General features: G+C 38.9%; 2 protein-coding genes across 2 annotated transcripts; both read left to right on the forward strand.

Moving 5' to 3' along the window:
• The first annotated feature begins 4,884 nt into the window (after window positions 1-4,884).
• On the forward strand, window positions 4,885-6,600 carry LOC110689893. The gene is made up of 3 exons (XM_021866722.1): window positions 4,885-5,501; window positions 5,676-6,010; window positions 6,401-6,600. Exons 1-3 carry the CDS (start codon window positions 4,885-4,887, stop codon window positions 6,598-6,600), a joined length of 1,152 nt encoding a protein of 383 aa, XP_021722414.1.
• A 1,813-nt stretch (window positions 6,601-8,413) lies between these two features.
• LOC110689894 lies at window positions 8,414-11,316 on the forward strand. The gene is made up of 4 exons (XM_021866723.1): window positions 8,414-8,576; window positions 10,230-10,288; window positions 10,407-10,770; window positions 10,901-11,316. The coding sequence occupies exons 1-4, from the start codon at window positions 8,414-8,416 to the stop codon at window positions 11,314-11,316; spliced, it is 1,002 nt and encodes a 333-aa protein (XP_021722415.1).
• The last annotated feature ends 1,661 nt before the right edge of the window (window positions 11,317-12,977 follow it).

Consider the following 12,977-nt stretch of genomic DNA (forward strand, 5'->3'; position numbering starts at 1 on the left):
CGGACCTAACTATCTAAAGTCTTACGTCGGCTTTATTGCATGCTATGTGGCATCCTTACGCCGGCATGACGCAAAAAATCTTTTTATAGAAAAAAAGAATAAAGCATGACATGGACGCTAATAATGTTTAACCTACTTGAAAAACTACTCATATGCATAACGTCTCTACAATAATGTTTAGACTAATGGAACACTCTACGAATTTATATGACCTCCCTATTTATTCTTAACTCCTTAGTAATTTGCACAATAAAATAAATTCTAATTAGCAAAAATTAACCATACCAATGGTTGATTCCTTCTTGGATATTAATATTCTAGATTCAATAAGCATGAAGCAATTATACAGAGTGATATTTTATCATTATTATTTGATGTTGTAATGTAAAATGAATTACATTTACCATTTATTTATTAATTTTATTCTTGGGATATTCTCAACGGTAACCCCCAACTTCTGCTACGCACCAACGGTGACCCCTTTTTTCTTGGATTATACAAAATGACCCTAATTAAGAAATTTATCTCACATATGACATTAATGAGTGTTATTTTTTAAAAAAAAAAAACTAACTATGGTTGTTAACTTTGAAAAAAAAATTATTAAAAAAAAAACTAAAACTAAAAAAAGAAAAAAAAAAATCAACCTCGTCCCATTAACCTCGCCGGAAACACTCCCACCTAAACACCTCTCCCTTTCCCCGCCTGCCGAAACGTAGTCCCACCGTTCCCTCAACCCTGAAAATCGCCGATTGGCGTTCCCACTCCCCCGAAAACATCCCCCTCCCTTCCCCCATCCCGTAAAACACCCCCCATCTCCCCCTGTAGGAAAACAAAACCTCTCCCCTTCCCCTGCTGAAAACGACCCCGAGATCCGGACCGGCTCCCTAAGTCTAACTGCCGCGATTTTATGGTGGTAATGGATTAATGGTGGGGATTGATGGTGATGATGATCATTGAAGCAGCCAAGCCGAAACGGAAGAGGTAGCAGGGAATGGTCGCGGCGGGGTTAAGGAGGAAAGGGAGGGGGCTGGGTTGGACGGAGTAGGGGAGGGGGTTGGCCGGAACGGTGGAAAGGGAGGGGGCTGGGTTGGACGGAGTAGGGAGGGGCCGGGCTGGCCGGAACGGTGGAAAAGGAGGGGGGCTGGGTTGGCCGGAATCAATGGAGGATTGGGGGTTGGGATTAATTTTTTTAATTTTCTTTTTATAAAAAAAAAATTAATTTTCTTTTTATAAAAAAAACGGATTTTTCATGAAATACCACTGAGTTTTTCCAAAATTCACCATATACCACACAAAAAATTTTAATTCACCAGATACCATTGAGTTACTGTACGTTAACACAGAATGCCATTAATGGTAACTGCCGTTAGTCTGCCATTTGGGGTAAATTACTAATATGCCCTTATACACTAAACTGGCGCCATTGTTAGGGTTGACTCTCCCAAACACAAAGTTTCAACTTCAAAAATTTGACCCCCCTTCCTCTTTTCCATTGAAGCTACTCTCTGTTTGTCTCCATTGCTCTTCAACCCTACAAATCAATAAAAAAAAAAGTGCAAAATGTCGATGGACTAAAGTGGATTGCAACTGGGAAAGGTAATTGGGACTTACGATTGAGCAAAGAAGCAGTTTGAGAGTGTTCAGAGACAGCGTGGTGTTCGTGACTGAATTTCGCACAAAGTTCGCACCTGGGTTGGATTAAGCATACGCAAGGTATTAATATCCTTATTGATTTGCATTTCGAGTTCTGATTTTGTTGTTGTTTTGCGAAATTGAGTTAGGGTTAGGGTTTCGTGGACAATGATCATATATGTCAATTTGGTTGCTATGAAATTCGAATTTGAATTATATGGAAATTATGTTTGATTTGTTGTATGCGTATTTGAATGATGTTAAAGTGAAGTTTTTTGTGTTGTATGCGATTTATTGTTTGGATTGTGATGTAATGTGGTGTTGGTAAATGTTGTTGTTAGGATGAGTGAATTGTGGCTGTTAGTTCGTTCCCCAAGTGGTACTTTTGATGTGAGGGTGGATGACACAGATAAGACCAATTTGATGGAGTTGTTTGAGTATATGTTTAAGGATTCAATGAAGCAAAATGTATTTCTCCCTAAATACTTCACCCTGCTTGTGAGTAAACCTAGAACAAATCGTAAGTTAGAGTTAGTTGATGATGGGGCAATGTTAAAAATGTGGGAGTGGAATGAAGGGAAGAGTGAAACAGAAGTTTTTATAGAAGAGACAGAAACACCGTCTCTTGTGTTTCAGTCTGCAGAAGCTAGTTGGGCAAAAACTTTGAAGAACAGGGCTGAAAAAATTAGGCTAATGGAGGAAGAGAATAGAAGGAAAGCAGAGGAAGCAGAAGCTGAGGAGCAGCTTTTGGCCCAGCAGGCATATACTGTGGCTGTAGAGGTCCCTGTTGTGGATGCTGATGATGATGGGATTGACTATGTAAGGGTGTTTGCTACCCCAGTAGCTGATGAGGTTTTTCCAGGGGATTCACAACCTCAACCCTCACAAACAAAAACATCTCAACCAAAGAACCCTACAAGAAGAAAAAAAACTAACTCCAAAGAAGAAAAAAAAACCCCCTACACAGTTCACTCAACAAAGACAGTCCACTCAACAAAGACAGCCCACACCTCCACCACCAAATGTTTCCCAACAGCATCCTTCCCCACCACAAACACCAACACACCAACCCAGGCAGCCTACATCACCTCCCCCCCCACCACCACAACCAACAGCAAGAGCACCAAGGCAACCAACCCAGCCTAAACAACAAACCAGAATTAAACCCAAAGAGTGGAGGGTGCCTAGAAGCACAGCAATTAAGTATCGTCTTGATGTTGGGAAAAAAAATGCAGCAGGGAGGCAAGTCAACACTAGGAGCAAAAAATCTATGCCTCTTGAGGAAAGTGATGTTGAGTCTGATGCTTGGCCTTCTGATGATAGTGAAGATGATGATTATGAAATTTCTGATGTTGAGGCTGATTTTGATATGGAGTTGGACATTGAGGATGAGTACTTTGTGAGAGAAGAAGATGTTCCTGATAATATACTTGAGAAGACCTTTGAGGATTACTTAGATGGGTCTCATGTGTTAGACAAAATGTACAAAAATGGTAAAATCTGGTCTCACTTACCATTTGGGTCCATTAAACTTGAGGAGTGGTTGATTTTTGAAACCAAAACACAATTTCTAGAGGTTTTCAGAGATTACTGCATACAAGAGGGCTTCTCTGTTTCAGTTGACTATGCTGACAATCAAAGGTACATAGCAAGGTGTCTGATCAGGGATTGCAATTGGAGGATTCATGCATCAGTTCTGAAAGACAAAGTCAGTTGGGCCATAAAAAAGCTAGAAGGAGAGCATGAAACTTGTGGGAGGCTGGAAGAGAATCCTATGGTCTCTTCAGCATGGCTATGCAGACATTTGTTACAAGACTTAGAATCAAACCCAGATGTCCCAGTTGATTCATTGCAGAGACTGTGCATGGAAAGGTACAGGATCCATGTCAAGTTGAGGTTGTTATACAAAGTGAAGAGTTTAGGCAGGGAGCAATTACATGGTGGGTTTGCTGAGTCCTATGCAGCTCTGCCAAAGTATGCTGAAATGATAAAGTCCACAAATCCTGGGTCATTTGCTCTTGTTACATGGACTGATAGTGGGGATCAGAGTTTCAAATTCAAGGCCTGTTGCATATCTTTTGCAACTCAAGTGAAAGGATTCTTAGGTAGATGCAGACCTATCATAGGAATAGATGGTGCACATCTAAGTGGGTATTACATGTTGATTATTTAGAGTGTCGATGTAGAGCGCCCGCTCTACTGATTAATCGCGCTCGCGCTAGCTAAGCGCGACCCGCGATGAAACAGCGCCTAAACCGCGATGAGTTTCTGGAAAATCTGACGGATTTTGGTGGCTCGCCCGCTCCTCTGAGTGGCGCGCCCGCGTTCCCGTATGGCGCGACCCGCGCCTAGGGCGCGACAAAATAGCGTTAACTTTTTGGAAATCTGAAGTTTTTGGGCAAAGAAGAGTGGCGCGCCCGCGCCTCATGGTGGCACGTCCGCGCTGCTGTGGTGGCACGCCCGCGCCGCTTCGCTCGCGCCTGCGCTTCTTGCCTGTTTTGCGGTTATAGCGTCGGTTGAGTATATTTTATATAGAACTCTGGTTTTTCCGAAAATATAGACAGAATATTATTCTCTCTAACTCACCCCAAGAATTCTCCATAATTTCTCTCAATTTTCTTGCTAACTATTGTGAGAAATACTCTTGATTTTAGCCTTCTTTGTGAATTATTCATCTTCATTTCGATTCTTTGTGCTAAGATCGAAAGGGCTGTCAATTGTATCTCAAAGAGAATTTCCGGAATAACCCAAGCATTGTGTGGGGGAAATTAATCTCTTTAGGAAAGTATTCATACGTCTTTGACAGTGTATCAAGGATTGAGACTCAAGTGGTCACCGAAATTCTCATGTTCATGTTCTTGGTGTTGGCTTGGAGTTGAGGCAAGTATAGAATTTTCACATAAGTATTTTTCTTTGTATTTTCTGTAATACATTGGTATTTTGGTGTTTGGTTGTAATACATTGGTTTGTATTTGGATTGTTGTATAATTTGATTTTAATTATACATTGTTTAGATTTTGTACCCACAATTTTAAGTAATTCTCATTGTCTTGAATTGCTGTAAAACCTAACAATCTAAAGAGATTAATTCTTTAGCAAGCATGTCTAGTGTGAAAGAATTGACCACAAATTTTGTCAAACTCAAGAAGTTTTACGGTGTGGAGTTTCGAAGATGGAAGAAGAAGATGTATTTTCTTCTTACATCTTTGAATGTAGCCTACGTCATTAGTACTCCAAGGCCTAGTGAACATGAGAATGAATCCTTGGAAAGTGTTCGGGAAAGATCGAAATGGGACAACGACGATTTTCATTTGTCGTGGTCATATTTTGAATGGAATGGAGGATGATCTCTTTGATGTCTACCAAAATGTGGAATCGGCTAAGGAGCTTTGGGAGTCCTTGGAGAGCAAATACATGGCGGAAGACGCTTCAAGTAAGAAATTCTTGGTTAGCAATTTTAATAATTATAAGTTTGTTGATGGTCGGTCCATAATGGACCAATTTCATGAATTGCAACGTATCTATGGTAGCTTAGAGCAACATGGTATAGCTATGAATGAGTTGTTTGTTGTTTTTAGCATTATTGATAAGTTACCCCCTAGTTGGAAAAATGTTAAGCATGATCTTAAGCATAAGAAGGAGGACATGACATTGTCCGGTTTGGCCACCCATCTTCAAATTGAAGAAGGGATTCGTGCCATGGAAGGAGCTAAGGATGGAAATCCTAGCACATCTACCGTGAATATGGTAGATGAAGGGAGAGCTAGTGCATCTACTAGTGGAAAAAGTAAGAATAATAATTCTTCCAAGGCAATTCCAAAAAGCAAGCAAACAATAACAAGTTTGCTTGTTGGGAATGCGGTAAGGTTGGTCACCGCAAGAAGGACTGCTTTTCTTTTAAGAAAAGGATGGAGAAAGCCAAGGAGGGCCGTGCTAATGAAAGCAAGGACCCACCCATCAAAGGTAATCCAATTCATGAGGTTGAATTTAATTCCGGTTTGGATTTAAATGCAACGGATCCTAACATTTTTATGGTGCAGGATGATGACTCATTGTGAATTGATTCGGGGGCTTCAAGGCATGTGTGCAAGAGTAAACACTGGTTCAAAAACCTTTCAAAAGGTTGTTGATGGAGAAGATCTCTACTTGGGGAACAATTCTACCATCAAGGTCCTTGGAAGAGGGCAAGTTGAGCTTGTGTTTAGTTCGGGGACTGCAATAATTCTTAGGAATGTTTTGTATGCTCCGGAAATTAGTAGGAATCTTGTATCCATGCCTACCCTGAATAGTCTTGGCTATAAGCTTATATTTGAAGCTAATAGATGCATTATTACTAGGGGTGTAACATTTACAGGTCGTTGCTACTTAGATAATGGTTTGTTTAAACTCTCTTTGAGAGATAAGTATGTATTGGATGATATGTGTTTGAATGTTGTTGACAATGTTAATCATGTTGATTTGAATTTGTTTGATTTATGGCATTCAAGATTAGGACATGTGAATTATAATAAAATGCTTTTTATGTCCAAACAAGATTTAATTCCTTCTTATAAAATTTCTCCTAATAAGTGTTCTACTTGCATGTTGAACAAGATCACTAGAACTCCTTTTAAGAGAGTTGAGAGAAGTTCTAATATTTTAGAACTAATCCATAGTGACTTGTGTGATTTTCATAGTACTCCTTCTTTGGGGAACAAAAGATACATGGTTACTTTTATAGATGATTATTCTAGGTTTTGTTACGTGTATCTTTTGCATTCCATAGATGAAGCTTTAACCAAGTTTGATGTTTATAAAAGAGAGGTAGAACTGCAAGTAGAATCATTTATTAAGAGAATTAGAACTGATAAGAGAGGGGAATATTATGATCCTGCTTATTTCCAATCTTTGGGTATAATTCATGAGACAACAGCGGGTTATGCACCACAATCAAATGGTGTAGCTGAAAGAAAACAGAACTCTTGAAGAAATGGTTAATTCCATGTTATCTTACTCTGGTTTGAGTGAAGGGTTTTGGGGTGAAGTAATGTTGACAGCATGTCACATTCTTAACCGGGTTCCCACTAAGGGAAAAGAATCTACTCCTTATGAACTTTGGTACAAAAGAAAACCAAACTTGAAGTATCTCAAGGTTTGGGGTTGTAGGGAAATCGTAAGAGTGCCCGGCAACAAGAAAAGAAAGCTTAGTGAAAGGGGCTTAGATTGCATTTTTATAGGTTATGCTGAGCATAGCAAAACCTATAGGTTCTATGTAATAGAACAAAATGACTATATATCGATTCATTCGGTAATTGAGTCAAGAGATGCAATTTTTGATGAAAATCGATTTTCATCAATGAGTAGACCAAAAGATCTACAAATCAGTGCCAGTGATAGGGAGATAGTAGAGTTGAATGATCAACTTGAAACTCATGAAAGTACATTCGATAATGAGAATGTTGAAACTCTTCAAGTGAGGAGAAGTACTAGGGAAAGGAAAATTAGGAATCCTCTAGATGACTTCATAATTTATTTGGTTGAAGGATCTAGAGATGTCCTTAGTTCTACTACTTCATATTGTTTCAATGTGGATAGTGACCCAAAGACTTATAGTGAGGCAATATCTAGTCAAGATAGTGCATTTTGGAAAGAAGCTATAAATGATGAGATGGATTCCATCATAGGAAATAATACTTGGGTCATAGAGGATTTACCTCCCGGTTGCAAACCTCTTGGTTGCAAATGGATTTTCACTAGGAAAAGGAGACCGGATGGCTCCATAGTGAAATTTAAAGCCAGATTGGTTATCCAAGGCTTTAGGCAAAAGCATGGTGTTGATTATTTCGATACCTATGAACCGGTTGCAAGAATTACCTCCATAAGGTTATTGATTGCAATGGCTTCGGTATATAATCTAGTGATTCATCAAATGGATGTCAAAACGGCATTCCTTTATGGAGATCTAGAGGAAGAAGTGTACATGAAACAACCCGAAGGGTTTGTTTTGGAAGGACAAGAAGATAAGGTGTGAAAATTGGTTAAGTCATTGTATGGACTTAAACAAGCACCAAAACAGTGGCATCGGAAATTTGATGACACAATTTTGTCCTTTGGATTCAAAGTGAATCAAGCTGATAAGTGTATTTATAGCAAATTTGATGACAAAGGTCATGGTGTCATCATATGTCTATATGTTGATGATATGCTTATCTTTGGTACAAGTCTACAACAAGTAGAAATGACCAAGAAATTCTTATCCTCATTTTTTCAGATGAAGGATTTGGGGGAGGCGGATGTCATTTTGGGCATCAAGATTATAAGGGACAATGGAAGACTTATCTTAAGTCAATCTCATTATATTGAGAAAATGATCAAACGGTTTAATATGTTTGATAAGTGTCCCGTGAACACCCCCATAGAACCTAATGTTAAATTGGTTAAGAATTCAGTAAAAACGATTTCCCAATTGGAATATTCAAGGATAATTGGATCCTTGATGTATGCCATGACTAGTACAAGACCGGATATTGCATTGGCTGTGGGAAAACTAAGTAGATTTACTAGTAACCCGGGTGCACAGCATTGCTTTGCAGTTCGGAGGGTCTTGAGGTACCTTAAGGGTACGTTAGACTATGGTCTAACTTATAGTGGATTTCCTTCAGTTTTGGAAGGATTTTCGGGTGCTAGTTGGATCACTTACAAAGAGGATGACTCTTTTGTAAGTGGTTGGGTATTCATGTTTGGGGGAGGTGCCATTTCGTGGTCTTCCAAGAAACAAACTTGCATCGCTGATTCCACTATGGCAGCGGAGTTTATAGCTCTTGTTTCAGCTAGTAAAGGGGCTGAGTGGTTGAGGAGTCTCATGATAGAGTTGCCTTTATTGCCAAAGCCAATGCCACCGATGGCAATCCATTGTGATTCCAATTCGGTGTTGATAAAGGCTTATAGTCAAGTGTACAATGGTAAGACTCGCCATATTTCACTAAGGCATAGCTTAGTGAAAGAGCTTATCAATGATGGGGTCATAAGTCTTGACTATGTTCCAAAAAAGTTGAATTTGGCGGATTGCTTTACAAAGGCAATGCCAAGACCATTTCATTATATTTGCCATGAATGGAATGGGTTTATGTCCAAAAACACGAATTTGTGAAACCCAATCTAACACTTGAAGAAACATCAAGTCTTAGATTCAATGTGGTTGAATTGCAATTTTGTTGTTTGTTAGCAATATTTAATGACCAATATTGCTATGGTACTTGTGATGTATTAGGTAGCGTCATTTAAAGTTCTCAAAGGTTTAGAGTTGAGAAGCTCTAAATGTAAGTGTCTTGTCACAAGGGCACATTTACGTATATGAGAACCTACCTATATAAGTTCGAAGTTTAGCCGCTTTAAAAAGTCTAGATGGACATATAGACTTTGATGGACTTATGAAAGATACGGACACATGGCTGTTTAAAAGTGTCAAGTGATGATTGACTCGATTTGTCTTGTGTGTACTTCACCTTCGAATGGTTGGATATATCCGCGTGATTTAATCCATATGGAAATCATGGGATATGGTCATCGTTAAGTGTGTTGTACTAGGTGTCAATTCAATCCGTAGGGACATTGACATTGATGCATGAGATGTGGCTAAATTGATAGAATTGGAGAATGTTTAAAGAAGACACTCTAAATGGGGGAGGATTGTTGATTATTTAGAGTGTCGATGTGGAGCGCCCGCTCTATTGATTAATCGCGCTCGCGCTAGCTAGGCGCAACCCGCGATGAAACCGCGCCTAAACCGCGAAGAGTTTCTGGAAAATCTGACGGATTTCGGTGGCGCGCCCGCGTCCCCGTATGGCGCGGCCCGCACCTAGGGCGCGAAAAAATCGCGTCAACTTTCTGAAAATCTGAAGTTTTTGGGCAAAGAAGAGTGGCGCGCCCGCGCCTCATGGTGGCGCGCCCGCGCTGCTGTGGTGGCGCGCCCGCACCACTTTGCTCGCGCCCGCGCTTCTTGCCTGTTTTGCGGTTATAGCGTCGGTTGAGTCTATTTTATATAGAACTCTGGTTTTTCCGAAAATATAGACAGAATATTATTCTCTCTAACTCACCCCAAGAATTCTCCATAATTTCTCTCAATTTTCTTGCTAACTATTGTGAGAAATACTCTTGATTTTAGCCTTCTTTGTGAATTATTCATCTTCATTTCGATTCTTTGTGCTAAGATCGAAAGGGCTGTCAATTGTATCTCAAAGAAAATTTCCGGAATAACCCAAGCAACGTGTGGGGGAAATTAATCTCTTTAGGAAAGTATTCATATGCCTTTGACAGTGTATCAAGGATTGAAACTCAAGTGGTCACCGAAATTCTCATGTTCATGTTCATGTTCTTGGTGCTAGCTTGGAGTTGAGGCAAGTATAGAACTTTCACATTAGTGTTTTTCTTTGCATTTTCTGTAATACATTGGTATTTTGGTGTTTGGTTGTAATACATTGGTTTGTATTTGGATTGTTGTATAATTTGATTTTAATAATACATTGTTTAGGTTTTGTACCCACAATTTTAAGTAATTCTCATTGTCTTGAATTGCTGTAAAACCTAACATTACAAAGGGATTATGCTCACTGCAGTTTCAACTGATGGGAATAATGAGATTTTTGTGTTAGCCTTATTTCTTCAGAAACTTGAGGTGCTTGTTTGCTCAATATGGATCTCAGAAGGATGATTGGACTTTTATAAGTGACAGGATGAGGGTAAGTTTCTTCTTTGTCTTTAATTTGTGATGATGATGTTGTTTACTAACTTAGTCATGTTTTTTTAAAGGGGTTGAATCAGCTTTGTTTGAGGTGTTCCCAAGAGCAACCAGGAGAATATGCTGCCAGCATTTGTACTCAAATTGCAAGAATGCAGGATGGAGTGGGACACCATTTCATAAGCTGTTTAGGATTGCTGCAAATGCATACAATGAATATGTGTTTGGAAAAGCAATGTCCAAGATAAAAGAGTATGATGCAGCAGCATTTGATTATCTGACAAATGTGGAAGAGCAATGGAGTGTGCACATGTTTGACAGGACAATTTGTTGTGATCATAACACAACAAACTTTGTAGAGTCATTCAATGCAATAACAAAGTCCAACAGAGACATGCCTGTGTTGACATTACTGGAAGGTAAACTGTTGTGCCTATTTTGTTCATTTCAATGCATACAAATTGGTTTGTTTGTACCACAATGAGCTGATGCTATGTCTGTGTACTTGGTGTTGCTTTATGTTACTTTCTTTTTTTGGGAATAATTCAGCTGTCAGGAATTGGTGCATGAAAAGGATGGGTTCCAGGTTCGATAAAGCAGTTGATATGGAACCTAATGAGCTGACAGAGCATGCAAAAGGGGTGTTGGAGACAAGGACTGATGAGTCTAGGTTCTGCCAGGTGACTGCAGCTGGTGGTGGAGAATTTGAGGTGAGGGATGGCCATGTCAAGTTCCTTGTCACACTTGGGAATATGACCTGTGGGTGTGGGAAATGGCAAGGATCAGGGATCCCATGTAAGCATGGTCTCAAGGTCATTTACAACCAGAGACTTGAACCCAGGGATTTTGTGTCACCTTTATACAAGGGGGCTGCATACAAACTGACTTATGCAGACCACATCCACCCCATGGCTGATCCAACTCACTGGCCATCACTTGATGTGCCAGAAATTGCACCACCCTAAGGCAAAAGAAGTGCAGGAAGACCAGCTAAGCAGAGGAGAAGAGCCCTTCATGAAGCAAAAAAAGGAAAGAGGCACAAGAACAACAAATGCAGCCTATGCAAAGAACTGGGACACAATGCAGTAACCTGTAAGGCAAGAAAGGCAGCAACAAAAAAGGCAGAAAATGCAGCATCCACTTCAAGGCAAGTCAACACAAGGGGGAAGAAGAGAAAGGCTAGTACTTAGCATTCTTGAAGCTAGGCTTCATTTGTAATTTTTTGGTGAACACTTTTGAATCTTCAGTGTCAAGTTGTATGTGAACAAAAATGTTAACTACTTGGTTTTTTTGGCACTTCTTTTGTTTCTCACAATTCCTAGCTATGTAATGCAAGTACTGAAATTATGTAGGCATATTCTTTTAACAAACAATGTTAGCAATTCAAGTGCAACTTATTTAAGCAATGAAATTTTTTGTCTAACATTTTTCATTTCAAGGCTACAAATACAAAAACCATAAACATAATTGCTCCTATTTTTATTGCTACATTTACTATCTTTTGCTGTTTTGCTACTCTTTTCTTCAACTCCTTCAACTCTTGCTTCAACACGATCTCACTTCCATGCGTGTCTATCCCTCCCCTGCTTTGATTTTCATAACCCCACGGGACATTTTGACCCACATTGCCCTTGCACCATCTGAATGTATCACATACATCACACTTATAGTACAACCTTTGTGGATTTTTTGCCGAATCAGAGCTTCTTATTGCAAACTTCCTACCACAACAACATGTTTTGTTTGGCACCCTTACATACGAAGAACCGAAAGAAGACGATAATGATGATGATCTCGAGTTTGTGGACATCTTTGCAAATGCTATTAAAGGTGTGCCTTGGTACGTGAAGAACTACATTTATATACACAAACTAGCCGTCATAACTGTTCAACGGCTATATTTTAAAAAAAATGGTATATCATGCAAACAAAAGTAAAATAATGGTATATGGTGAATTAGTAATTTACCCCAAACGGCAGACTAACAACAGTTACCATTAATGGCATTCTGTGTTAACGTACAGTAACTCAAATGGTATTTGGTGAATTAAAAAATTTTGTGTGGTATATGGTGAATTTTGGAAAAACTCAGTGGTATTTCATGAAAAATCCGAAGATTTTAAGTGGAAAGTGGAAAAAAGGATTTGGAAAATAAATGGGGAGAAAGGAAATGTCGAAAGTAAAAAAGGTAAGAAGACAAGTTATTGCACAATTCTATCTTATAATAAGACTTCCTCCATTTTTTTTAATATCAATACTTTGAAATGAAAGAGGGAATAGATAAGGCTTTTACAATATTATCAACCTTTCAAAACTAAGAGTTTATTGTGTTTATGATTAGAGATGTTTTTGCTTTCTAACTTGATTAATTAGTGATATACTTTGTATATGTAAATTGAAAAATGATCTAATATTTACATTCATACAAAAGTAGTGTATCACATACATATGCTGCGAATACAAATTAGTCTTAAACTTTTCTAACTATAATCAAGATACTTAAATTAAATCAACTTTATCATTAATTTTTTTTTTCAAAACTTTATCATTAATTACAATAAAGAAATTACGATAAATTGGGGTATCGCGCGCAACACGCGTGATGCCACAACTAGTATATTCTAAG

The sequence above is a fragment of the Chenopodium quinoa genome, unplaced genomic scaffold, assembly GCF_001683475.1.
Source record: "Chenopodium quinoa cultivar QQ74 unplaced genomic scaffold, ASM168347v1, whole genome shotgun sequence".
NCBI classification, from domain to species: Eukaryota; Viridiplantae; Streptophyta; class Magnoliopsida; order Caryophyllales; family Amaranthaceae; genus Chenopodium; species Chenopodium quinoa.

Excerpts from the sequence above, each read along its gene's own strand:
- LOC110689893 (XM_021866722.1), top strand. The coding sequence starts at position 4,885 with ATGAGAATGAATCCTTGGAAAGTGTTCGGGAAAGATCGAAATGGGACA. Across the intron at positions 5,502-5,675 it reads CTTGTTGGGAATGCGGTAAG|GATGATGACTCATTGTGAAT; the intron begins GTTGGTCACCGC and ends TTTATGGTGCAG. Across the intron at positions 6,011-6,400 it reads TCGTTGCTACTTAGATAATG|ATGAAGCTTTAACCAAGTTT; the intron begins GTTTGTTTAAAC and ends TGCATTCCATAG.
- LOC110689894 (XM_021866723.1), top strand. The coding sequence starts at position 8,414 with ATGGCAGCGGAGTTTATAGCTCTTGTTTCAGCTAGTAAAGGGGCTGAG. Across the intron at positions 8,577-10,229 it reads TTATAGTCAAGTGTACAATG|TTTCAACTGATGGGAATAAT; the intron begins GTAAGACTCGCC and ends TGCTCACTGCAG. Across the intron at positions 10,289-10,406 it reads TATTTCTTCAGAAACTTGAG|TCATGTTTTTTTAAAGGGGT; the intron begins GTGCTTGTTTGC and ends TTACTAACTTAG.